This window comes from Ornithorhynchus anatinus, chromosome 11 (genome assembly GCF_004115215.2).
Source record: "Ornithorhynchus anatinus isolate Pmale09 chromosome 11, mOrnAna1.pri.v4, whole genome shotgun sequence".
Taxonomy (NCBI): Eukaryota; Metazoa; Chordata; class Mammalia; order Monotremata; family Ornithorhynchidae; genus Ornithorhynchus; species Ornithorhynchus anatinus.
Window position 1 is genome coordinate 52466634 of NC_041738.1, and position 23945 is coordinate 52490578.

The 23945-nt window shown below is 51.2% G+C and overlaps 1 protein-coding gene across 1 annotated transcript in view; it reads right to left on the bottom strand.

The window, feature by feature from the left end:
* LOC100073604 (tubulin-specific chaperone cofactor E-like protein) overlaps window positions 1–23945 on the bottom strand; it is a 123007-nt gene that overhangs the window by 35227 nt on the left and 63835 nt on the right. Inside the window, exons 8-14 of the mRNA XM_029075157.2 lie at window positions 23662–23726; window positions 20572–20705; window positions 18267–18554; window positions 9822–9959; window positions 8759–8924; window positions 2142–2554; window positions 149–719 (exon numbers count right to left, since the gene is read on the bottom strand). Coding sequence (XP_028930990.2) covers window positions 149–719; window positions 2142–2554; window positions 8759–8924; window positions 9822–9959; window positions 18267–18554; window positions 20572–20705; window positions 23662–23726 — 1775 coding nt within the window. The remainder of the gene's footprint in view (window positions 1–148; window positions 720–2141; window positions 2555–8758; window positions 8925–9821; window positions 9960–18266; window positions 18555–20571; window positions 20706–23661; window positions 23727–23945) is intronic.

Here is a 23945-nt window from a genome sequence, read left to right on the forward strand (position 1 = left end):
CCAAGGCCTTTATGGCCAAGACCACTTCACCCAGCCCCCCCTCCCGGGCAATTTGTCCCCGACAAGGACGTCCTTGAAGGGCCAGGACACCCGATCCCGCCCCCACGAGGGCAGAAGTGCCCGTCACGAGCTCGGGCTGCTGGCTTACCACACCCGGTCTGGACGCGCCAGTCGCCGATCGGGATGCCCAGGGCCTGGCAGACGAGGGCGTAGGCCTGGATGGCCTGGCAGAGCAGTTTGCCGTTGTCCTGGACACTGCACAGGTCAAACACGCAGCTGAGCACAAAGGGTGTGGGGTCCACGACGGCCCCGCACTCCCAGAGGGGCCCGTCCGTCTTGTTGAGGAAGCCACAGTAGTCGTCGCCCAGGTAGAGGGCCTCGGCGGCGGCGTCGCACAGGCTGCAGTTGTCCAGGCAGCCGGGGCCGCACTCCCGTTCGGGGTGGTGGACGCGCCAGCTCTCGCCCAGGTCGGCCACTGACGTGGCCGGCCGCCCGTCGGCCCTCAGGGTGTCGTCCCGCGGGTCCCTGTTGAAGTTCCCGCACAGCCCGCAGGTGGCGTTGATGTAGGACCCCGGGAGCGAGATGGAGGCGTAGTGCTGCCCGTCGAACGTCACCAGGAGCCCGAAGTCCGTCTCCACGGCGGTGGACATGCCGCTGGGGTAGATCCGCACGGCTCCCAGGTCGAGGACGACGGGCAGAGAGGTCACCAGGCCGTTCACCTGGAGGTTAGAGGGGTGGGAATTGCAGGGAGGTCAACGGGGGTGGTCGTTGTAGGGGTGCTTTGGCAGGGACAACAGGAAATAGAGGGGGAAGAAGAAGGGGAAGAACTCGGATGTAAGCTCACTGTGGGCAGGGAACGGGTCTACCAACTCTGTTATATTGTGTCTCCCAAGGGCTTAGTACAGAGCTCGGCAGCCAGTAAATTCTCACTAAATACCACTGATCGATTGCATGTACTAGAAACTGGAAGCAGTCATGGGGCGTGATGATTTGATGAATTTGGACTCAACTGTAATTACAGTGATGTGTTTGTTAAGCAATGATTCTGTGCCAAGCCCTGTGATAAGCACAGGGGAAGGTACAAGTTACTCAGATCAGACATAGTCCCTGTCTTCACCAGGGCTCCAAATCTAAGGGGGTGGAAGAACAATTATTTCATTCCCCTTTTACAAATGAGAAACTGAGGCACTAAGAAGTCGAGTGACTTGCCCAAGGTCCCACAGGAGACAGGCGACGGAGCCGGGATTAAAACCCAGGTCCTCTGACGCCCATGCCAGGGTGCGTTCCACTAGGCCATCCTTCCTCTCCCTAGTTTAGGAGACCCATTGCCCCATCTCCCAGGGGCCAGTTTGGATCTGTTGAGGTAGGGGCGGGTTGGATCTTGGACTTCCAGTCCAGGCCTGGCTCACCCCCTGCCTATAGATTCAAGAAGGGTTTCATTAGATCGAGAGTCAGATTCCAAAGCCAGTGATCTCCAGGTTCAGCCACAACTACTCTTTCTACTCCATCCACTCCCTTCTGCCGCACCCCAGCTCACGCTCTCTGCTCCTCCTAACTAAACCTTCTAGCTGCACCCCTCTTGAGATTCTCCCCTCTTCAATCGAACGCTCTCGCTTTCCCCTCCTCACCCTCTGTGGGATTCCCTCCCAATTCAAATGAACCTTCTCAGGGCTCTCCCTTCAAAGCCTCCTAACAAACCACCTCCTCCAGGAGGCCTTCCCTGATCAATCCCACCTTCTTGGTCACACCAACCATACTCTCATGTATTTCTCCAGTTATTATGCCAATTATTCATTTATTGGGGAGGGTTTAAATGGTATTTCTAAAGCGCTCACTATGGGAGCTCTAATCCCACCTCTGCCACTTGTCTGCTGCGTGAACTTAGCCAAGTCACTTCACTTTTCTAGGCCTCGGTTCCTTCGTCTGTAAAATGGGGATTAAGACGGCGAGCCCTATGTGGGACAGGGACTCTTTCTGACCCGATTTTGATGTATCCACACCAGCGCTTAGAACAGTGCCTGGCACGTAGTAAGTGCTTAACAAATACCACAATTATTATTATTACTTAAATCTGTCATTCGCCCTGCAGGCAAGGCGATGGGCAGGCCCTCTGCACATGTCAGGGAAAGGGGGGCCCTGACCTTGACTTTCCCGTAGCTCCCCTTGGGGACCAGGATCTTGTAGGCATAGACCTCCACGGAGATCTCCTTGACCCAGGACACGGCGGCCCCGACCCGGTGCTCGTTCTTGGCCTCCACGCTGAAGAAGGGAAGGCCGGAGGCGGGCAGGCACTGGCGGGCCAGGAGATAGGCGCAGGAGCCCTGGAAGTGGAAGAGGAAGCCGTCGAAGGTGTGGTAGTGCGGCTCCCCGAACACCACGCAGGTGGCACTTTCCAGCGGCGTGCAGAGGAAGAACCGGTTCTTGGGCTCGCAGGCTTCGTACGGGCCGCACGGGGCCTCCTGGCAGAAGATCTCGTTGTTGAAGTCCAGGCAGCGGCACTTGACCGTGCAGTTCGCGTCTTCCCAGAACACCTCTCCTCTCCGGAGAAACTGCCCTGGAAGGAAACCGCAGGGCCTGAGTCCCGGCCGCAGAGCCCTGTGGCCGGGCGGGGGGGGGATCAGAGGAGGACGGTGGGTCAGCGGATGGGGGAGGGACGGGGGGAGTGGGTCAGAGGAGAAGCAGCATTGCATAGCGGGTTAGCGCACGGGCCGTGGAGCCAGGATCCCGGCTTATCCCGGCTCTCCCACTTGTCTGTGTGACCTTGGACAAGTTGCTTCACTTCCCTGGGTCTCAGTTCCCTCATCTGTAAAATGGAGATTGAGGTTGTGAGCTTCATGTGGGACAGGGACTGTGTCCAACATGATTTGCTCGTATCATCTCAGAGCTTAGCACAATGCCTGGCACATAGTAATCGCTTAATAAACACCATAATTCTTATTAAAGGAGAATGGCCGGGGGGGAGGAAGATTGAAGTGGGGATGACTGGCTCGTGTTCCAGCTCTGAATCCAGTAGGACTTCTCCACCTCGCTCAATTGGGGTGGAGTTTGACGGCAGCCCTCCAATCACTCAGTGGTATTTACTGAGTGCTTACTTTGTGCAAGACACTGGACTAAGTGCTTGGGAGAGGAAGACAAAGTAGACACAATCCCCTCTCTCTGGGACCTTACAGTCTCACAGAATTTATCCCCATTTCATGGACTGTAAGCATGAAATAAGTGCAGGAGAATGTGTCAGCTATCACTGCTGTGTTGTAATAATAATAATAGTAACGTTGATGGTATTTGTGAAGTGCTTACTATGTGCCAGGCACTGTAGTAAGTGCTGGAGTGGATATGCAAATCGAGTTGGACACAGTCCCTCCCAAGCGCTTAATGCAGTACTCTGCAGACGGTAAGCGCTCAAGAAATGGATGGATTGATTGGAAGACCAGAGACGGGCAGCGAATTTAGCACGCAGCAATTCAGGCTCAAGGCCAGCAAGAGCAATCAGGTGTCCTGAGCTCCTACTGCCCTTCCTCCTCTCAGTCCTGTGCTCTAACTGTTACACCACACTGCCAAGAGCTGTGGTAGAGGAACAACGGGAAGCAGCGTGATCTAGCGGAAAGACCACAGACTTGGGAGCCCCAGGACCTGTGTTCTAATCCCGGCTCTGCCACTTGCCTGAGATGAGACCTTGGGCAAGTCACTTGATTTCTCTGTGCCTCAGTTACCTCATCTGTAAAATGGGAATAAAGGCGGTGAGCCCCATGTGGCACATGGACTATGTCTCGTATCTACCCCGGTGCTTAGGATGGTGCCTGGCACATAGTAAGTGCTTAACAAATACCACGAAAAATATAAATGACTGAAAAAATAACCCATTTAGAGTTGGCAGATGTGCTGTTTCGCAAGTGCCTGCCCTTTTCTTGTTCGAAGTGAGATTTAAACAAAACAGTTCCCAAACACTCTGAGACGTTTAGGAAAAATGGGCTTAGCCAGTCAGTATATGGTTGGGCTTCTGGCTTCAGATCTTGGCCAGGAAGCAAGAGACTCGAATCCCATTGCTGCACTACATTTTCCAAGACAAAGCCCCTGATGCGAATGTGTTTTACAAGGATTTTAATTCCAGCTCTGCCACAGATTTGCTGGACGGCCCTGGGCAAGCAGCATGGCCTAGTGTCTCGAGCACAGGCCTGGGGACCAGAAGGACCTGGGTTCTTATCCCGGCTCTGCCGCTTTGCAGCTGTGTGGTCTTGGGGAAGTCATTTCACTTCTCTGTGCCTCTGTTATCTCGTCTGTAAAATGGGGGAGTCCTCTGTGGGACAGGGACCGTGTCTCACCTGATTAACTTGTATCTAACCAAAGCACTTAGCACAGCATCTGGCACTATATCTAACCCTCCTTTCCTCTTCTCCCTCTCCCTTCTGCGTTGCCCTGGCTTGCTCCCTTCATCCATCCCCCTTCATAGCCCAGAGCATTTATTTTCATATCTGTAATTTATTTATTTATATTAATGTCTGCTTCCCCCTCTAGACAGTAAGCTAACGGTAGGTTGGGAATGTGTCTGTTTATTGTTATATTGTGCTCGTCCAAGAGCTTAGCACAGTGCTCGGCACACAGTAAGTGCTCAATAAATACGACTGAGTGAATGATTGAATGAACGAATGAAGTCTTTAGCAAATACCATTAAAAAAAAAAACCCATTATAGATTCCTCTCCAGACCCGCTGTTGGTTCAAAGGCTCTCAGTTCTAGAAGCTGGCCCCTCATCTCCAGCGGCTTGCTGGGCCCCAGTCAAGGCCACGATTAATCAATTAATCAGGGATTTTTTTTAGTGCTTACTGTGTGCAGAGAACACTGTTCTAAGTGCTTGGAAGAGTACAGCCCAGTAGAATTGGTAGGTTTTTTCGCTGGCGGTGTAGACCGTAGAGCTCAGTTTGGGATGATTCCAGATCTTGATGTCTGGGGCTTTCAACAAGTGAGGGGTAGGGCCGATGCTCTGTACAGAATGATGATGATGATGATGATGTTGGTATTTGTTAAACACTTACTATGTGCCGAGCACTGATCTAAGCGCTGGGGTAGACACAGGGTCATCAGGTTGTCCCACGTGAGGCTCACAGTCTTAATCTCCATTTTACAGATGAGGTAACCGAGGCACCCAGAAGTTAAGTGACTTGCCCGAAGTCACACAGCCGACAGGTGGCGGAGGCGGGATTAGAACCCGTGACTTCTGACCCTTAAGCCTGTGCTCTTTCCACTGAGCCACACTGCTTCAGAAGAGTTCTGAACTCAAAGGGAGATGCTTGAGGCCATTTGGCTTGTAAAATGATCATACAATAAGCCTGTAAGCCCGTCAACGGGCAGGGATCGTCTCTATCCGTTGCCGAATTGTACATTCCAAGCGCTTAGTACAGTGCTCTGCGCATAGTAAGCGCTCAATAAATACTACTGAATGAATAAGCCATTTCTAGGCAATTACGCCTAGGAAGTCTCCCCCATTCATTTATTCATTCAATCGTATTTATTAAGCACTTACTGTGTGCAGAGCACTGTACTAAGGGCTTGGAAAGTACAATTCAGCAATAAAGTGAGACAATCCCTGCCCACGTCGGGCTTGCAGTCTAGAAGTGGGGAGACGGACATCAAAACAAGTAAAGAGACATTAATATAAATAAATAGAATTATAGATATATACATATATACATGAGTGCTATGGGGTGGCGAGGGACGTTAGAGCAAAGGAGCGAGTTGGGGCGATGGGGAGGGGAGGGGGAGATGAGGGAAAGGAGGGCTTAGTCTGGAAAGGCCTCTTGGAGGAGGTGAGCCTTCAGTAGGGCTTTGAAGGGGGGAAGCATGATTGCTTGCTGGATTTGAGGAGGGAGGGCGTTCCAGGCCAGAGGCAGGACGTGGGCCAGGGCTTAGCGGCGAGACAGGCAAGAATGAGGCACAGTGAGATTAGCACCAGAGGAGCAGAGTGTGCAGGCTTGGATGGAGAAGGAGAGAAGGGAGATGAGGTGGGAGGGGGCAAGGCGATAGAGAACTCTGAAGTTAACAGTGAGGCGTTTTTGCTTGCTTGTTTTTGCTTGTTTTGTTTTTGCTTGCTCTTTCCTCCCCCACCTCTGGTCTCCAGGCCTTTTGATGGATCTCTGCCCTGGGACACAGGAAAATTCCCAACTGTGTGTGCGGAGTTGCTGACTCAGTATTACTACTACTACTACTAATAACTGTGCTGTGTGACCGTGGGCAAGTCACTTAACTTCTCTGTGCCTCAGTTACCTCATCTGTAAAATGGGGATTAACTGTGAGCCTCACGAGGGACAACCTGATTACCCTGTATCTACCCCCAGCGCTTAGAACAGTGCTCTGCACATAGTAAGCGCTTAGCAAATACCAACGGTAATATTATTATTAAGCACTTACAACATGCCGGACACTGTACTAAGCACTGGGGTAGATACAAGTTATTTCAGTTGAACATAGTCCCTGTCCCTCATAGGGCTCACAATCTTGTTTTAACCCCCATTTTACAGATGAGGTAAGTGAGGCCCAGAGAAGTAAAGGGACTTGCCCAAGGTCACACAGCAGGCAAGTGGCAGAGCCAGGATTAGTACCCAGGTCCTTCTGTCTCCCAACCACATGCTCTATCCACTAGACCATGCCACATCATTTCCATAGGCAACTGGGCTGAAACTGGTTCCTGGCATCCCTAGAGATCTTCTGCGAGTCACGGGACAAGGATTCTAGCCCTGGCTCTGCTATCTGCCTGCTGTGTGACCTTGGGTAAGTCACTTCACTGCTCTTTGCCTCATCTGAAAAAATGGGGATTCAATGCTTGTTCTCCCCTCTATTTAGACTGTGTATTCAAAGTGGGACAGGGACTGTGTCCAATTCGATTAACATATCTACCCCAGAGCTTAGAGGAGTGCTTGATACATAGTAAGCACTTGAATACCATAGTAATAATAATAATAATAACAATATGATCTCTCCATTGGCAACAGACTCTTGGGAATATGAATCCCAGCTAGAAATCTCAGCCGTGTGACCTTGGACAAGTCACAACTTCTCTGCGCCTCTGTAAAATGGGGAGTAAGATGGTGAGCCTCATGAGGGACACGGACTGTTTCCAACCTGATTAGCTTGCATCTACCTCAGGGCTTAAGTACAGTGCCTGGCATACAGTATGTGCTGAACAAATACTATTTTTTTTAAAAAAAGAAACAGGCATACATCACGTATCCTCCCCTCCACCCTCAGCGGAAGCAATATTAAGAAAAACACTGCTTCCCCTAGGGTCCAGCGCTGATTAGAAGCAAGAAACTATTAGCCAAAGCTCTCCAAGGATAACCGCAGACTGTTTTGTACATCCAAAGAAGTTCTGATGATTCAGAAAAGAGTACAAACTTCTGATGTCTGCCTAGAGCGAACCTTCTGAGGTTCACTGACTGCTTGCTCACAGCAGCCTAAAGCCAGCTTTGATTCTCCCCAGATTCCTAGACGTTCAGCTTGGGGCTGGGAGGAATTAGGAGGAAAGCTGTCCCCGAGAGCACGGAGCACGGGCCCCTTGATTTAGCCGCTCCGAGACGTGGCCGAGCTCCAATCTCGTCTTCCCCACTGGAGCTGCAGAGTGCAGATGGAAAAGCGGGAGAAGGGGAGGGGAAAATGCAGAGGGGAAAAAGCCAGCGTCAACAAAAACCACACTAATCCGGCCGGCTTCCAGGCCCGTCACCCGAGGGACCGCTGGGAGGCCGGAGCCTCTCTGGGCAGCTCTGAGCCAAGAGCCGGCGGGGGCGGGTATCGGCCAGGAGGAGCCAGCCCAGGTGGCGAAGGCAGGTGGGCATGGTCTTGATTTCCCGGGCGAGCCAACGCCGGTGGCCCCAACGGTACACGGGACTGGCTGTACACCCGGGAGGCACCCCTCTGGCCTAGACTGTAAGCTAGTTGTGGGCAGGGAATTTGTCTATTCTACTGTTATATTATACTCTCCCAAGGGTTTAGTACAGTGCTCTGCCCACAGTAAGTGCTCAATAAATACGATTGACTGACTGACTCCCCCAGCTGTGGGGAGGGAAGCAGGAAGCAGCGTGGCCTAATGGATAGAGCACAGGCCCGGGAGTCAGGAGGACATGGGTTCTAATCCATGTTCCCCCACATGTCGGCTGTGTGACCCCGGGCAAGTCATTTTGCTTCTCTGTGCCTCAGTTACCTCCTCTGTAAAATGGGGATTAAGACTGAGAGCCTTTCTGTTTCACTTTCCCTTCTGCTTCATTTATGCCCTTGGATCCATTACCTTAGCCCGTCACTGGGCAGGGATTGTCTCTATCTGTTACCGAATTGTACATTCCAAGCGCTTAATACAGTGCTCTGCACATAGTAAGCACTCAGTAAATACTATTGACTGAATTACCTTAGGACATTTGATATTCGCCCCAACATCACAGCACTTATGATCATATCTTTACCTTGTATATTATAAATCACTTATTTTTCATATTAATGTCTGTCTCCCCCCTCTAGACTTTAAGCTCATGACGGGCAGGGAACGTATCTACCAACTCTATAATACTGTACTCCCCCAAGCGTTTAGAACAGTGCTCTGTGCGTAGTAGGTGCTCAATAAATACCACTGATTGATCGACTGATTGAGGGGGGGACATGGACTGTGTCCGACCTGATTAGCGTGTAATCTATCCCAGCGTTCAGAACAGCGCCTGGCACATAGTAAGTGTTTAACAAATACCATTAAAGTTGAAAAGGGGAGGAAGAAGATCCGTCACCTCTGGAGGTGCAGCCGTTGGCGGGGTCGATTTCCTTCCCGTCCACCTTGAACGCCCAGCGTCCGGGGACGTTGACGTTGGTCGTCTCCTCGATGTTCACGATGTCAGGGCTGCGGGATCCTGGGAGGCTGAAGAAATTGGTGAGGTTCCCGCCGTTAAATCCAGCCTAGAGCACAGGAGGGAGACAGTTCTCGTGAGCACAGGCCCACCCCAAAATACCCTTTCTTACAGCTGGGAGGGGACTTTCTTCAGCTTAATTGGCAGCGGCACGGATAGACCTAGGGGCCACTTGGGCCCGGCCTCCAGCAGGGTGGGAGACGAGAGAGGGGCTGCTCAGGATGGCATAAGAACTCGAGCAGTATCGTGGCTCGGTCCCCCAGCCCCATCGGATACCAAGTCTCTTGGGGGAACTGGGTCAAGATAATTAATAATAATAATTACGGTCCTTAATAATAACGTCGGTATCTGTTAAGCGCTTACTACGTGCCTAGCACGTGGGAGAGTCGGGATTAGAAACCACGACCTCTGATTCCCAAGCCCTTGCTCTTTCCATTAAGCCATGCTGCTTCTCCATAACAAGTACTTGTTAAGCACTTACTATGTGCCAAGCACTGTTCTGAGCTCTGGGGTAGATAAAATGGAATCAGGTTGGTTACAGTCCCCATCCCACGTGGGGCTCACACTGTTTATCCCCATTTTGCAGATGAGGTAACCGAGGCCCAGAGAAGTGGAGTGACTTGCCCGAGGTCACACGGCAGACATGACGTGGCAGAGCCGGGATTGGGATCCAGGTCCTTCTGACTCCCAGGCCCGTGATCTATCCACTAGTCCACACTGCTTCTTATGCATCTGGGTGGGTTACAGGGGTGGCTTCCGTAAAGCTCATCGCTTTCCCCCAGGGGATGTGCTTCGGTCTCAGACGTACTCAGATCGGGTCAACGACGTTAGCCGGCCCGGTCCCGGGAGTCCTCCGACGGACCTGGGCCTCGGAGCCTAAGGCCGGGGGGTCCCGAGGCGTCCGGGAAGGGGAGAGGGTGGGCCGCGGAGGAGGGGGAGGACCCACCTGAGCCATCACACCCCCCAATCCGGTCAAGGGGTCTCCACCGCTAGCCGTACCGGTGGTCCAGTTGATGTCGTGATAGTTGAAGAGGGTGAACGTAAACGTTCCATCGGAGATCAGGACGGCTTGGAAGGTGTTGACCTGGAAGGGGAAAACCAAGTCCCGCATGGTCAGCCTTGCTCTGGAGAGCCTTGCAGTCCATCCTCTACCCATTGAAGAGAAGCAGCGTGGCTCAGTGGAAAGAGCACGGGCTTTGGAGTCAGAGTCCGTGGGTTCGAATCCCGGCTCGGCCACTTGTCAGCTGTGTGACTTTGGGCAAGTCACTTAACTTCTCTGTGCCTCAGTTATCTCATCTGTAAAATGGGGATTAAGACTGTGAGCCCCACGTGGGACAACCCGATTCCCCTGTGTCTACCCCAGCGCTTAGAACAGTGCTCGGCACGTAGTACGCGCTTAACAAAATACCAACATTCCCTTACCTGGCTTACCAGCTCCTCAGAGTGAGCTTGGGAGCCACCTTTGTTTTTTTAAGGTACTTGTTAAGTACCAAGTACGAAAATCAGGGTGGCTTAGTGGAAAGAGCACGCGCTTGGGTGTCAGAGGTTGTGGGTTCTAATCCTGGATCCTCCACTTATCAGCTGGGTGACTTTGGGCAAGTCACTTAGCTTCTCTGTGCCTCAGTCACCTCATCTGTCAAATGGGAATTAAAGACTGGGACAACCTGATTACCTTGTATCTACCCCAGCGCTTAGAACGGTGCTTGGCACATAGTAAACGCTCAATAAATACCATCATTATTATTATTGAGCCCTTACCTGGTGCCAAAAATTATTAGTAGTAATATTAATAGTATTTGTTAAGTGCTAATTATGTGTCAAGAACTGTTTTAAGTGCTGGGGTAGATACAAGCTAATCAGGTTGGACACAGTCCCTGTCCCTCACAGGGCTCACAGCTTTAATCCCATTTTACAGATCAGGTAACTGAAGCCCAGAGAAGTGAAGTGACTTGCCCAAGGTCACAGCAGACAACAATAATAATATTGCTATTGTTTTTTTCTGTCTGTCTCCCCCGATTAGACTGTAAGCCCAACAAAGGGCAGGGACTGTCTCTGTTACCGATTTGTACATTCCAAGCGATTAGTACAGTGCTCTGCACATAGTAAGCGCTCAATAAATACTATTGAATGAATGAATGAATGAATGTATAATAGTAATAATAATTGGGGGAGTTGTTAAGTGCTTACTGTGTGCCAGACACTGTACGAAGCAGTGGGGCGGATACCAGCAAATCACGTTGGACAGAGTCCCTGTCCCACATGGGGCATTGAGTCTCAATCCCCATTATACAGATGAGGTAACTGAGGTGCAGAGAAGTGATGTGACTTGCCCAAGGTCACACAGCCGACAAATGGCGGAGCGGGGATTAGAATCCATAACCCTCTGACTCTCGGGCCCACGCTCTATCCACGCTGCTTCCCTTCCTCTCTGGGTCAGCCCGACTATTTGTTGGGAGACGCGAAAGTCGCCACATCCGAAGGAGAATTGGTCTAAGAAGCTCTCTGAAGTAAACTCAGACGTCCAAATCAGAGTCGTGGCTCAGTGGAAAGAGCACGGACTTTGGAGTCGGAGGTCATGGGTTCGACTCCCGGCTCGGCCGCTTGTCAGCCGTGTGACTGTGGGCGAGCCACTTCACTTCTCTGTGCCTCAGTTACCTCATCTGGAAAAGGGGGATTAACTGTGAGCCTCACGCGGGACGACCTGATTACCCTGTATCTCCCCCGGCGCTCAGAACAGTGCTCTGCACATAGTAAGCGCTTAACAAATACCAACATTATCATGATAATGGCGGTAATTATTAACTGTGAGCCCCACGTGGGACAACCTGATTCCCTTGCGTCTCCCCCGGCGCTTAGAGCAGTGCTCCGCACATAGTAAGCGCTTGACAAATACCAACATTATTATTATTATCATCGGCCGTGGCCTGTGATCTATTGGAATGCCTATAGATGGCAGCATGAGAATAAAACTTGGGGAAAAATTCCCCTGAAGTGGAAGAATCGTGGATGACTAGCACCTGTTTCCAGGTCCTGCAGCTTAATATTAAAAGAAAACCCCGTAAATTAGTTCAGCCTGACTGACTGAGGGCCGATGATGTATCTTTTCCTTCCAGGAACATAGCTCTCATCTTTAAGAGATGTGTTGCCACCTTCAAAGGGAAGTTGCCGACTGGATTTTCAAAAGCACTCGGTGGGGAGAATTGCTATTATTCTGGAGCATTTATGCCCCACGTGGCATCTGCGACGAGCTCTATAATCGACCGCTCCCTCCTCGAGGCCCGGGGAGCAGGCCAGAATGGTTGGACCCAATTTATGGACGAGGAAACTGAGGTCTAGGCTGTCTGGGGAATTGGCAGGAGGGACAGAGTGATCAGGGAATGAACAGGGAACGTGTCTCCCGGTTTTCTTTCCCTCAGCCCGCCTCGGCCGGCATCTCCCTAGAATAGAACCTCGCAAGCTGTCCAAGTGCAGCTTTGCAATCCGTTTTCCAAAGTCGTACGGCTTGAGGCATTTGCACAGCCCCCCACCATTTCGCTTACAAATCTCCCTCCCTCGCTCGCCCACCCTCCCTTCTCCTCTGGCTCCTCAAGCTCGCTCTGCCAGAAGAACCCAAGCACCTGCCTGCAGCAAACCCAGATCGGGTTGCTGGGCAAACCACCCAGACAAGCTCAGAGGGCGAGGGAGAACGTTTCCAATTTCCTCTGGGCCCGATGCCTGTTTTCGTGCAGACCTGGGAGCTCGCTTTTATGGCCTCTGTGTTTCTCCACAGTGCACCAAATCCCTGGCTCGGACGCTCTAACTGGGGCCAGGGGATGCCGGAGCAGGGGATGCCAGAGCCCTCTAGGCTCTCACAGCCCCTCCGGAAGGACCTGGAGCAGAGAATCCAGGGAAGAGTGAAGAAAAGCTCTTTGTGGATGGCGATGAGGATATTTGTTAAGTGCCGATTTATGTGCCAAGCACCGTTCTAAGCCCTGGGGTAGATACAAGGCAATCAGGTTGTCCCACACGGAGCTCACAGTCTTAATCCCCCTTGTACAGATGAGGTAGCTGAGGCACAGGGAAGAGAAGTGACTTGTCCAAGGTCACGGAGCAGACAGGCGGCAGAGCCGGGATTAGAACCTCCTGACTGCCAGGCCTGTGCTCTATCCACTAAGCCATGCTGCTTCTTGATAGCCCAGCCCTCAGGAGCCCGACTCTCATCCCAGGGGATGGTGGTTCAGGTAGCCCCAGACCCCGGCTGGCTTCACTCCCTGACCCCGCGAAGCCGACGAAGGAGGTGGAGAAGGCAGCTAAAGATTCGGTCGTCAGACCGGGAAGGGACCGGAAGGTTAAGGTCACTCAGCAGAGCGGAGAACTGGAGGGCCATCCGACTCTCCTCTTGCCCACCAAGATGCCTGTCCGAGCGATAATAATAACAACAATAGCGTGGCTCATTGGAAAGAGCACGGGCTTTGGAGTCAGAGGTCATGGGTTCGAATCCCGGCTCGGCCACTTGTCCGCCGTGTGACTCTGGGCAAGTCACTTCACTTCTCGGTGCCTCGGTTCCCTCATCGGTAAAATGGGGATTAAGACCGTGAGCCCCAAGTGGGACAACCTGATTCCCCTGTGTCTACCCCAGTGCTTAGAACAGTGCTCGGCCCAAAGTAAGCGCTTCACAAATACCAACATTACTAACTGTGGTATTTGTTGAGTCACTCATTCAATTGTATTTATTGAGCACTTACTGGGTGCAGAGCACTGTACTAAGTGCCTACTCTGTGCAGGCGCTGTACTAATCTCTGGGGTGGATACAAGGTAATTGCGTTAGACACAGTCCCTGTCCCCCTGGGGCTCACAGTCTTAATCCCCATTTTACGGATGAAGTCACTGAGGACCAGTAGACATCCAGAGTCAAATGTTCCTTTCCAGACCAAGTCTGAGTACTCTCTGCCCCAGGTGATCACCAAGGCGATCCATTTCTCATCACAGACGCTAACTCCTATCCGAACGCGTCAGTAGTCTCGGGGTTGACCAGTGGGCCCATCATTTTTCTGGCAAAATTTCCAACTCGGGAAGAAGCAGCGTGGCCTAATGGATAGAGCACAGGTCTGGGACTCAGAAGGTCATGGATTTTGGGCCGGGCTCCACCACTTGTCTGCTGTGTGACTTTGGGCAAGTCGCTTCACTTCTCTGTGTCTCACTTACCTCCTCCGTATACTGGGGTTTAAGACTGTGAGCCCCAAGTGGGACATGGGCCTGTGTCCCAACCGATTTGCTTGTATCTACTCGAGCGTTTAGAGCAGTGCCTGGCACGAAGTAAGTACTTAACAAATACCATTAAGAAAGAAAGAAAAAAGAGAGATGGGTGCTACGCAAGGAGCCTCTGCGTGGGTCACGCAGAAGCACGTACGCCTCCCCTCCCCCTTCCCTTCTCAGAGAGTCCGGGGTACAACTTCACCGATCATTTGGATTCTGAACATTTGTAGCTTGCTGAAATCACTGCTCCCTCTAGGCTGTAAACTCGCTGTGGGCAGGGAATGTGTCTGTTATATTGCTGTGTTTTCCTCTCCCAGATGCTTAGTACAGTGCTCCGCACACAGTCGTCACTTGATAAATACAGATCAATCGATGGATGGTTAGCGGAATGACAACCATGTTGACGACGGAGCTTCCTGGAGTAAAAGATGGATGAGCCTCGGTCCGGATCGGAAAACTTCGGGACCGAGATCCTGTGTGAACTATGATATTTGTTAAGTGCTTACTGTGTGCCAGGCACTGTACTAAGCGCTAGGTTGAATACAAGCGAATCACGTTGGGCACAGTCCCCGTCCTATATGGGGCACTCAGTCTCAATCCCCGTTTTACAGATAAGGGAACTGAGGCCCAGAGGAGTGAAGTGACTTGCCCAAGGTCACTCAGCAGACAAGTGGAGGAGCCGAGATCAGAATCCCTGACCTTCTGACTCCCAGGTCCGTGGTCTACCCACTGAGCCGCATTGCTTCTACACTAGGCCACGCCGCTTCTTCATGCTGCTTCTAATGAAGGAGCTGACTCTGGCACAGGGGCTTTACGGACCACCAAGTGCCACTCTCTTGTCCCTGCCAGGTCTGCTTCCTTTGAGGGGAACATCGTGCCACAAGCAAGTAGGTAGGTGGGCAGGGGCCCTGCACCCGGGAGAGGGTGCGCGCAACTCGCTAACGGCCAAAATGACTACAGCATAATGCCGAGGCTGGGCCATAGCACCACTGATTAACAGGCCGGTGCCAGGGTAGCTCCTGGGTAGCCTAGAGAATACCTCAGATCTGGCCCTCAAAGCCTTCTAACAATAATAATAATAATGTCGGTATTCGTTAAGCGCTTACTATGTGCAGAGCACTGTTCTAAGCGCTGGGGGAGATACAGGATAATCAGGTTGTCCCACGTGAGGCTCACAGTCTTCATCCCCATTTTACAGATGAGGGAACTGAGGCATAGAGAAGTGAAGTGACGCCCACAGCCACACAGCTGACAAGTGTCAAAGCCAGCATTTGAACTCATGACCTCTGACTCCCAAACCCGGGTTCTTTCAACTGAGCCACGCTGCTTCCATTCTGCCCAAACAGACCCTGCAGTGTGTGGTTGAGGAACAGGAGCATCAGTCAGTCAATCGTATTTATTGAGCACTTACTGTGTGCAGAGCACTGTACTAAGCGCTTGGGAGAGTGCAATGTAGAACAATAAACAGACACATTCCCCGCCCACCACAAATTGGACTGGTCAGTCAGTCAGTTGATTGCATTCATTGAGCATTTACCGTGTGCAGAACACCGCACTTGGGAGAGTACAAGAGAACAAAATAGCAGACACATTCCCTGCCCACAGTGAGCTTAGAGTCGACCAGGCTGGGAGTGCACATCGGTAGCCAGGAGTGGCAGGGACACTTCTGACCTCTCTACTTCGATATGTTCAACTACTTCTGGGAATTTGATCTCATCTTTTATTCCTGCTGGATTTTCATAGGAATCTGAGTTGGCGGATGTGGGAATGGGAAAACAACTTGAACTAATGGAGAGAGCCCAGGCCTGGAAGCAGAAGGATTTGGGTCATAATCTGGCCCCACCACTGGTCTGCTGTGTGACCTTGGGCTGGTCAACTTCTCTGGGCCTCAGTTACCTCATCGGTAAAATGGGGATTAAGAATATGAGCCCTGTGTGGGGTCATGGACTCCAGCTAGACTTGACTTGTAACTAGCCCAGTGCTTACAACAGTCAGTGCCTTAAGCGCTTAACAAATACCATTTAAAACAAAAAAATTAAAAGTGGCACGGAGAAGGAAAGAGAGTATCTGCTCCGAGCAGAGTTCTGTATTCTTGTCACCAGTGGGAAGCAGACAGAAGTGGGGCTGGGCCAGGTAAGCTAAGGGTTTTTTCCAGGCCTCTCTGCCAGATTGCCTCGAGGGGCAATCCTCCCCAAATTGGCCCTGCTGCGCCATACAAACAGCAACCCCACTGAATGGCTTTGACCCTTCCTAAACTTTTCTCTGAGAAACTGCAAGCACCTAAACACCACCTGGCTTATTCTCTTCAGAACTGCCCTAACCTCAGTCGGGAATTTTCCCCAAAGAACGGAGTGAAAGGGAAAAAAAAGGATCTAAATTATCTTGCCATTTTTACTGCCGAGGAAAGTTTTTTTTAAAAAAAACCCGTGGTCAACCCTTGATGGACATTTCGGCCTTTTCTCCCCTCACTGACAGGCAAATTTACCGATTGCCGACACCTCGCGTTCTAACACGGTAAGATACGAGACATAAAGGACATAAAACATCACCCACGGAGTCGTTAGCAATCCATAACATGACAGAAGGAAATGTATGCTTCTTTAGAAGTGATTTCTAGCCTACGCTTCCCACTTTTTAAGCCAGGGCCATTCAGGGCTATAGAAGCTCTTAGCGATGAAGTGCTTCTCGGTGCTCTTAGCGGAAAGTGCCCAAACCCCCGTGCGTTGACCCTACTGCGGATGTAGACTCCGATAACCTTCCCTCACAGGATCTAACTCTCTGGCTCCCGTCCCACCCCTAGACGACTGAACCGAGGGCCAGGCAAATTGGAAAACTGATGAAGTTGGAAGTGTTCCTAAGGGATCGGGGAGGGGGCAGGCTCTTGGGCGTTCCTCGAGCAGGTTCGCCCCCAGAAACCGTCACCCCGGCCTCGTCAACTCAATGGGCCTCAGGACTCTGTGGCAAACCGTGATCGGTCTCGTAATGCGCAAGGTGGAGCATTGCTATGATGATGCCGGAGATGATCTCTTTTATTTAACTTCTATTTAACGGCTCGGTTGGGAATTCAGAGCAGATGTTCAACCCTCCTTCTTCAGATGCTCTAACCGCCCTCTCAAATTAACATCAAATCGGAGTCATTTCAGCCCTGGTCACAATAGGAAAATAAAAAGGCGCCACGTTGGCAGCCGATTGAGCCTACCGATTCACCAGTCTCATCTCTCCTCTCCGTTACCACCCCTGCCCTGTTCTCTTGCTATGGAGTACAATTTGGGCATGGAGACAATTGAAGAGTTTATTTTTAGAGTGGAAGTTGGAGAGAGATGTTAGGGCTGAAAGAGGGGAGGGAGGGACTCCTGAGACCTTAGGCGGGAATCAGGGATCTAGACTGTAAACTCGTCCTGTAGATTGTAAATTCATTATGGGCAGGAAAAGTCTGTTAGTTCTGTTGTGTTGTAATGATGATGATGATGATGATGGCATTTGTTAAGTGCTCGCTATGAGCGGAGCACTGTTCTAAGCACTGGGGTAGATACAAGATAATCAGGTCGCCCCACGTGGGGCTCACAGTCTTAATCCCCATTTTACAGATTAGGTAACTGGGGGACAGAGAAGTGAAGTCACTTGTCCAACTCCCAAGCCCTTAGTACGGTACTCTGCAGTCAGTGAGTGAGTCAGTCGGACTGTGCACCGAGCACTGTACTGAGCACTTGGGGGAGAACGATATAACAGACACATTCCCCGCCTAGAACAAGCTTAAAGTCTAGAGGGGGAGACAGACATTAATATAAATAAATTACAAATATGCACATGAGGGCTGTGGGACTGGGAGGGGATTGAACAAAGGGAGCAAGCCGGAAGGGAGTAGGAGAAGAGAAAAGGAGAGTTTAGTCAGGGAAGGTCTCTTGGAGGAAATATGCCTTCACTAAGGCACTTAGTAAGCGCTCAGTAAATGCTATTCATTGACGACTGTGAGTATTGTGTTGCCTATTGCTTTGTCCTTTCTCGAGCACTGTATAAGGTGCACGGCACACCGTAGGAGCTCAATAAATACCACTGATTGATTGACTGATTGATCTAGACCCCTTTCAGGCAGCCAAGAGGACCCCCACAGGGGATGTCGCAGCCGAGCGGAAACCGGGGACGGCGGGGCTATTACCGGCGTGGTGCTGCTGCCTCCGTAGAACGTCACTTCCTCCCAGGTGACGATGAACACCCACTCGGCCGAGAAGGTGGGCATGTCTTTGAAGTATTTCCTGATGTCCCCGGAGGCCCTCTTGAGGATCACGGGGTCCAGGGTCTCTCGGTAGTAGATCTCCCCCCGGATGCCGTTGTGGACGTCAGCCCAGAACGGGGCGATGAAGGCCCGGCCGTCGGCCAGGGGAAAGGACTCCGGGGTGAACTGGCTCACTGGCACATTGAAGGACACCACCCCGTTGTTGTTGACCTACGACACGGGAGAGAGGTAATGATGATGATAATAACAATGGTATTTTTGTTAAGCCAGCTATGTGCCAGACACTGTTCTAAGCGCCGGGGTAGATATGAGATAATTGGGTTGGACACAGTCCCTGTCCCACATAGGACTCACGGTCTTTATCCACATTTTATAGATGAAAGACCTGAGGCACAGAGACTTGAAGTGATTTGCCCAACATCACACTGCAGATAAACGGCGACGTCAGGATTAGAACCCGGGTCCTTCTCAGAGGTCTGAGCCAACGGAGCCATGACTGTGGCTTCCCTGGAGGAATCCATCGAGCCAGATGTTCCCTAACCGTGCCAATGACCAAATCCTAACCCCGAAACACTTGAGAGCTGTAGGGCGCGTGCAGAGATTGCTTTACTTAAAGGCTGTGTAGCGTTATTTGCCAAGTGCTTACGGTGCGTCAGACACTGTTCTAAGTGGCGGGGTAGATGCAAGTGAATTAAGTTGGACACAGTCTCACATGGGGCTCACAGTCTAAGTAGGAGGGAGAACAAGAGAACTGAGGCACACCCAAGTCACTTCACTTCTCCGTGCCTCAATTACCTCATCTGTAAAGTGAGGATTAAAACTGTTAACCCCATATGGGACAAGGTCTGAGTCCAACCTGATTCCCTTGTACCCACCCCAGCACTTATTACCGTGCTTGGCACATAATAAGTGCTTAACAAATATCACAATAAAAATGATAATAATAATGATGCTGATTACTATTGTTTTCATTGCCCAAGGTCACATAGTGAGCTTCTGATAGAGCTGGGATTAGAACCCAGGTCCTCTGGCTCCCAGGCCCATGCTCTTCCCACGAGTCCACGCTGCTTCTCCATTTAGGCTTGTCCCGCCTCCCAGTTCTTGGTGTGCCAGGGATGGAAAATTCAACTGGGGAAAAACGGGGCTTTAAAATCCTGTCCGTCGCCCATTAGGTGGCAGGAGAGCGATGGGTTCGCAATCAACCCAACACGTCCCCCTCCGTCCAACCCTGTCACCCCCGGCGGAAGGTATCCGTCCCACCCGAGCCACGGCAAGCCCTTCCAAAACGTCACTTGCCGTTGACGTGGACCTATAGCCGAGGTATGACACGTGGATGCCCGGCCCCCGGCCACTGAGTTTCCACTGCGGACGGAAATGGCGGACCGACGGTGGTTCCTCCACCCCTCACCCTCATTTATCGAATTATCGAACCTCACTGAAAACACCCACGTCTGAGTACTCGGCCGGTACCTGTGGCCCGTGGAAATGCTCGTTCCCTCCGGGCATCACCACCCTAGACTTCCTCGGTGGGGGCGGGGTGGGGCAGGGGCGTTGCTTGCCCCTCGGCCAACGGAGATTTTCGGGCCGGCTTTGGCCGGAGTGGGAATGGGGGCAGATTGAAGAGAGGAGAGCCAGGGACATCGAACTGACCCATGGCATTCAGGGTACAGTCATGGGGATCGATGGGTTGGGCCCTTCCAGTGAGGTTGCCTCCCAGACGCAGGCAAGACATCGTGCAGCGGGGAGATGGTCCCGCGGGGATCTGGCAAGATTCCGACACTCACAACGCACGACTCCCAGGGCCACACCCTGTGGAGCCCCGGCCAACTGCGATGCGCTCTGGGTCCAGACCCTCCCCACGGCACATCCCTGGAGGTCAGAGACCCAGACGGTGGCAAGGGACCAGAGTTTTCCCGTGCCCGGGAAGAAAAGAAAAACGACACTCTTCCCGTTCTTTTTCCCGCTTGTCACGTAGCAGGAATAATGTTCACGGCATTGGGGCCTCTGTACTTAATCACCCACGAAAGCAATTTATTGCCCCCGTGTACTCCTCTGCTATGAACATTAGCCATTAAATATACCTTCGACTTTCTTAATCATAAAACCTATCAGCTCATGAAATCTTGGAACTTGTCGCCGGGCTGCTGATAAATCCCCGGTGCACCGCGTGTAAAACGCGGATTCCTTATCGGCCCCGGGGAGGGAGACGGTCGCCCCCACAACTTACGTAGACCGTCCTGTAGGGGACGCCGAAGAAGAACACCGGGATGGCCAGTTGGATCTCCGACGAGCTCCCGTCGTCCACCTTGGGGGTCTTGGTGTCATTCTGCCAGAAGGGATACATGATCTCCACGGGTCGAGCTGTCGAGAGAGACGGCGGTGAGCCGGGGGGACCCTCGTGCGCCACCCCGAGCGAAGCTGCAGCTCGGCGCCTAGCCTGGGCCGGGTCCGAGATGGGGAATCCAGCCCGGTCAGCCTGAGCCTCGCCCATCTCCGACCGGCCCTGCGGGAGTTTGCGGCATCGGGGTTGGGAGGCTGCTGCTCAGCACATGAGCAGGAGTGCCCCGAAACCCTTTTGATCCATTAATGAATGGAATTTACTGAACGCTTATTGTGTGCAGAGGACACTGTACTAAGCAATTCCCTCGATCGGTTCCACTCCTTTCTGCGTCTGCCCCCTTTCCATCTTAGCTCTTAGCATACCTGTAATTTAGTTATCTATATTTATGTCTGCCTCCCCCACTAGAATGTAAGCTCATTGTGGGCAGGGACTGTATCTGTTTAGTGTTATATTGTGCTCCCCAAGCGCTTAGTACAGTGCTCTGCATGCTGTAAGCACTCAATAAATACGAATGAATGAATGAAAGCAGTTGGGAGAGTACAACATAACAGAGTTGGTAGATATGTTCCCTGCCCACAATGAGTTTATTGTCCAGAGTAATATAATACTCGAATACTAATAGAGATTAATATAGAAACATTCATTTAGACGAATAATTTACAGACATGGACATAAGTGTCGGGGGTGGGGTAGATACCAAATAGCCAAAGGGTACAGATCCAAGTGCGTAGACGTCGCAGAAGGGAGAGGCAGTTGGGGAAGCAGCTCGGTCACTTTTTAAAAAAATGGTATTTATTAAGTGCTTACTATGTGCCGGGCACATAGCTAATCAAATTGTACACTGGCCATGAGGCTCACACTCCTAATCCCCATTTTACAGATGAGGTAATTGAGACACAGAGAAGTGAAGTGACTTGCTCAAGGTCACACAGCAGACAATGGGTACTGGCGTAGATATAAAATAATTGGATAGGACACGGTCCCGGCTCCACACAGGGTTTGCCGTCTAAGTGTAAGGGAGAACAGGTATTTTAACCCCATTTGACCGAGGAGGAAATTCAAGTCTCAGGACCTAGAGAGGTCAAGAGACTTGCCCGAGATCACACAGAGAACGAGTGGCAGAGGCAGGTCTAGAACTCAAATCTCCTCACTCTCAGTCCATTGCTCTCTCCATTAGGCCTAGAGACCTTTGAATGTTAAATGTTGATCAACTGTAAGATGCAGTCAGTACAATACAATTTGTACGTTACTTTCCCAAGTACTCCGTTCAGTGCTCTGCACATGGTAAGTGCTCATAAATACCACTGATGGATCGATACACTGACTGATCATAGATTTCTGCTCCACTCTGCCAGCTTCAAGTGGAGCTTGGTATCCTTAATCCCTAATCCTTAATCTACAGGTAAGTGTTCAATTAATCGATCGAGTGATTACTCCAATAATACTAACCCCAGGCTCCTGCAGTCCAGGAAACTCGCCGCCGTAGAAGCAAACGCGAGCACGGCCCTTTCAGAAGCCATCACTAGGAAATTTAACATTTCCGCCCCAAAGTTTAAGAAATGCAGAGAATTTATTTTTTTTGCCCCTCGCTGTGCCAAATCAAGAGCAGTGTCGTTAATGAATGGCCCGGCTCAGTAATCCCCCACACTGAACCTCCCCGCTAACTCTGGATCCCAAATCAGGTAGAGAGGCAGCGGGTCTTGCGTTTTAATAAAACCTTGAGTTCAGTGTCAATCCTCTTCAGCTGCAATAAGGATGTAAAATAACACGGGAGAAAGGTGGGTTTACCGGGGTGCCTTATATCTCTGAGAATGCTCTTCGTGGGGATCTTAGAAGCTCGCACTTCTCATTTGGGGATCTCCCTGTAGGGCCAGATTGTTGTTTCTGAGCCGATCGCCCTTAAAAATCTACCCAGAATTTCTCCTCCCGTCAGGCTTAAAATCCAAAGCAGGAGATGACGCTGAGAGGAGACCAGGCACACGCATTCACGGACTGAGCCCCAGACCCTTTTCTGGAGGGTCACTGACGGTTCCTGGCTATCCTCTCAGGTAAAGTTCAGATTCAGAAGCAGCATGGTGTCTAGAACCTCGTTGTGGGCAGAGAATGTGTCTGTTTATTTCGTACTGCACTCTCCCAAGTGCTTAATACGGTGCTCTGCACACAATAAGAGCTCAACAAACATGCCTGAATGAATATGCCTCAATGCAATACAATGGAAAGAGCACAGATCTGGGAGTCAGAGGCTCAAACCCCGACTCTGCCTTTTGCCTGCTCTGTGAACTTGGGCAAGTCATTTAACTTTTCTGTGCCTCAGTTTTTCTCATCTTCAAAGTAGGAATAAGATACCCTCTTCTCCCTCTTTCCCTAGACTGTGAGCTTTCACGTGGGACGGGGACTGTGCCCGATCTGCTTATCTTGTATCTCCCCCAGCGCTTAGAACCGTGCTTGGCACAGAGTAAGCACTTCACAAATACCACCAAATCTTTCGTTACTATTAGCTCTTTGGCCAAAGCCACAGATGAACCAATCCTCTTGTGACTGCCCTATGGGTCCCTGAAGTTTCTTTAAATATTGAAAATATTTAAATATTTAAAACCCGGTTAAAAAAAATCAGCAGAGCACTGTTACTGCGAGCCTGCTCAGAGAATTGAGTCATCATCGCGGCCCTGGAGAATCACCTACAACCTTCAAAGAGGTGAAAGCACGTGTCTAATTTTGAAAGGAACATTTCATTAAGGCAAAGGCAGCGGCCAATTGGACTGGAAAATTTGTTTTTAAGAGGAGAGCGGCAGGAACGCTGAAAGTGAGCAGCCGTTTGGATATTTCTTCCCTGTCTTCGAAACTTATTTTAAATGGTTCCTCTTGAAACCGAAGACCCGTGCGCATACAAACGCACACCGGCTCGCCCTCCCATTGAACGCTTCTCTCGCCGATTCGAGAGCGTGGTAATCAAGGGCTGGGAGTTAGAGGACTCACCTTTGTGCTGCACAAGTGTGAAGATGAATGAGACCCAAATTCTAAGTAGCGATGAGAAATTCATCCTGGAATTTTCAAAAGAGAAAATAAGAGGAAAAAAAAAAGCTCGTCACGGTAAATAGAGTAGAAGATGCTGTCGGCAGAGAGCCCTGACGCTCCTCCAAGCCATCGCAGAATGGCTTCGTGCCTCGGCCTCAGCTGTCCCGATTTGGGTGGAAAAACTAGGAATTTTGGGTCCTCGTAGGCTCCGCTGGTGACTCTGACCCCCGCCCCATCACTCTCCA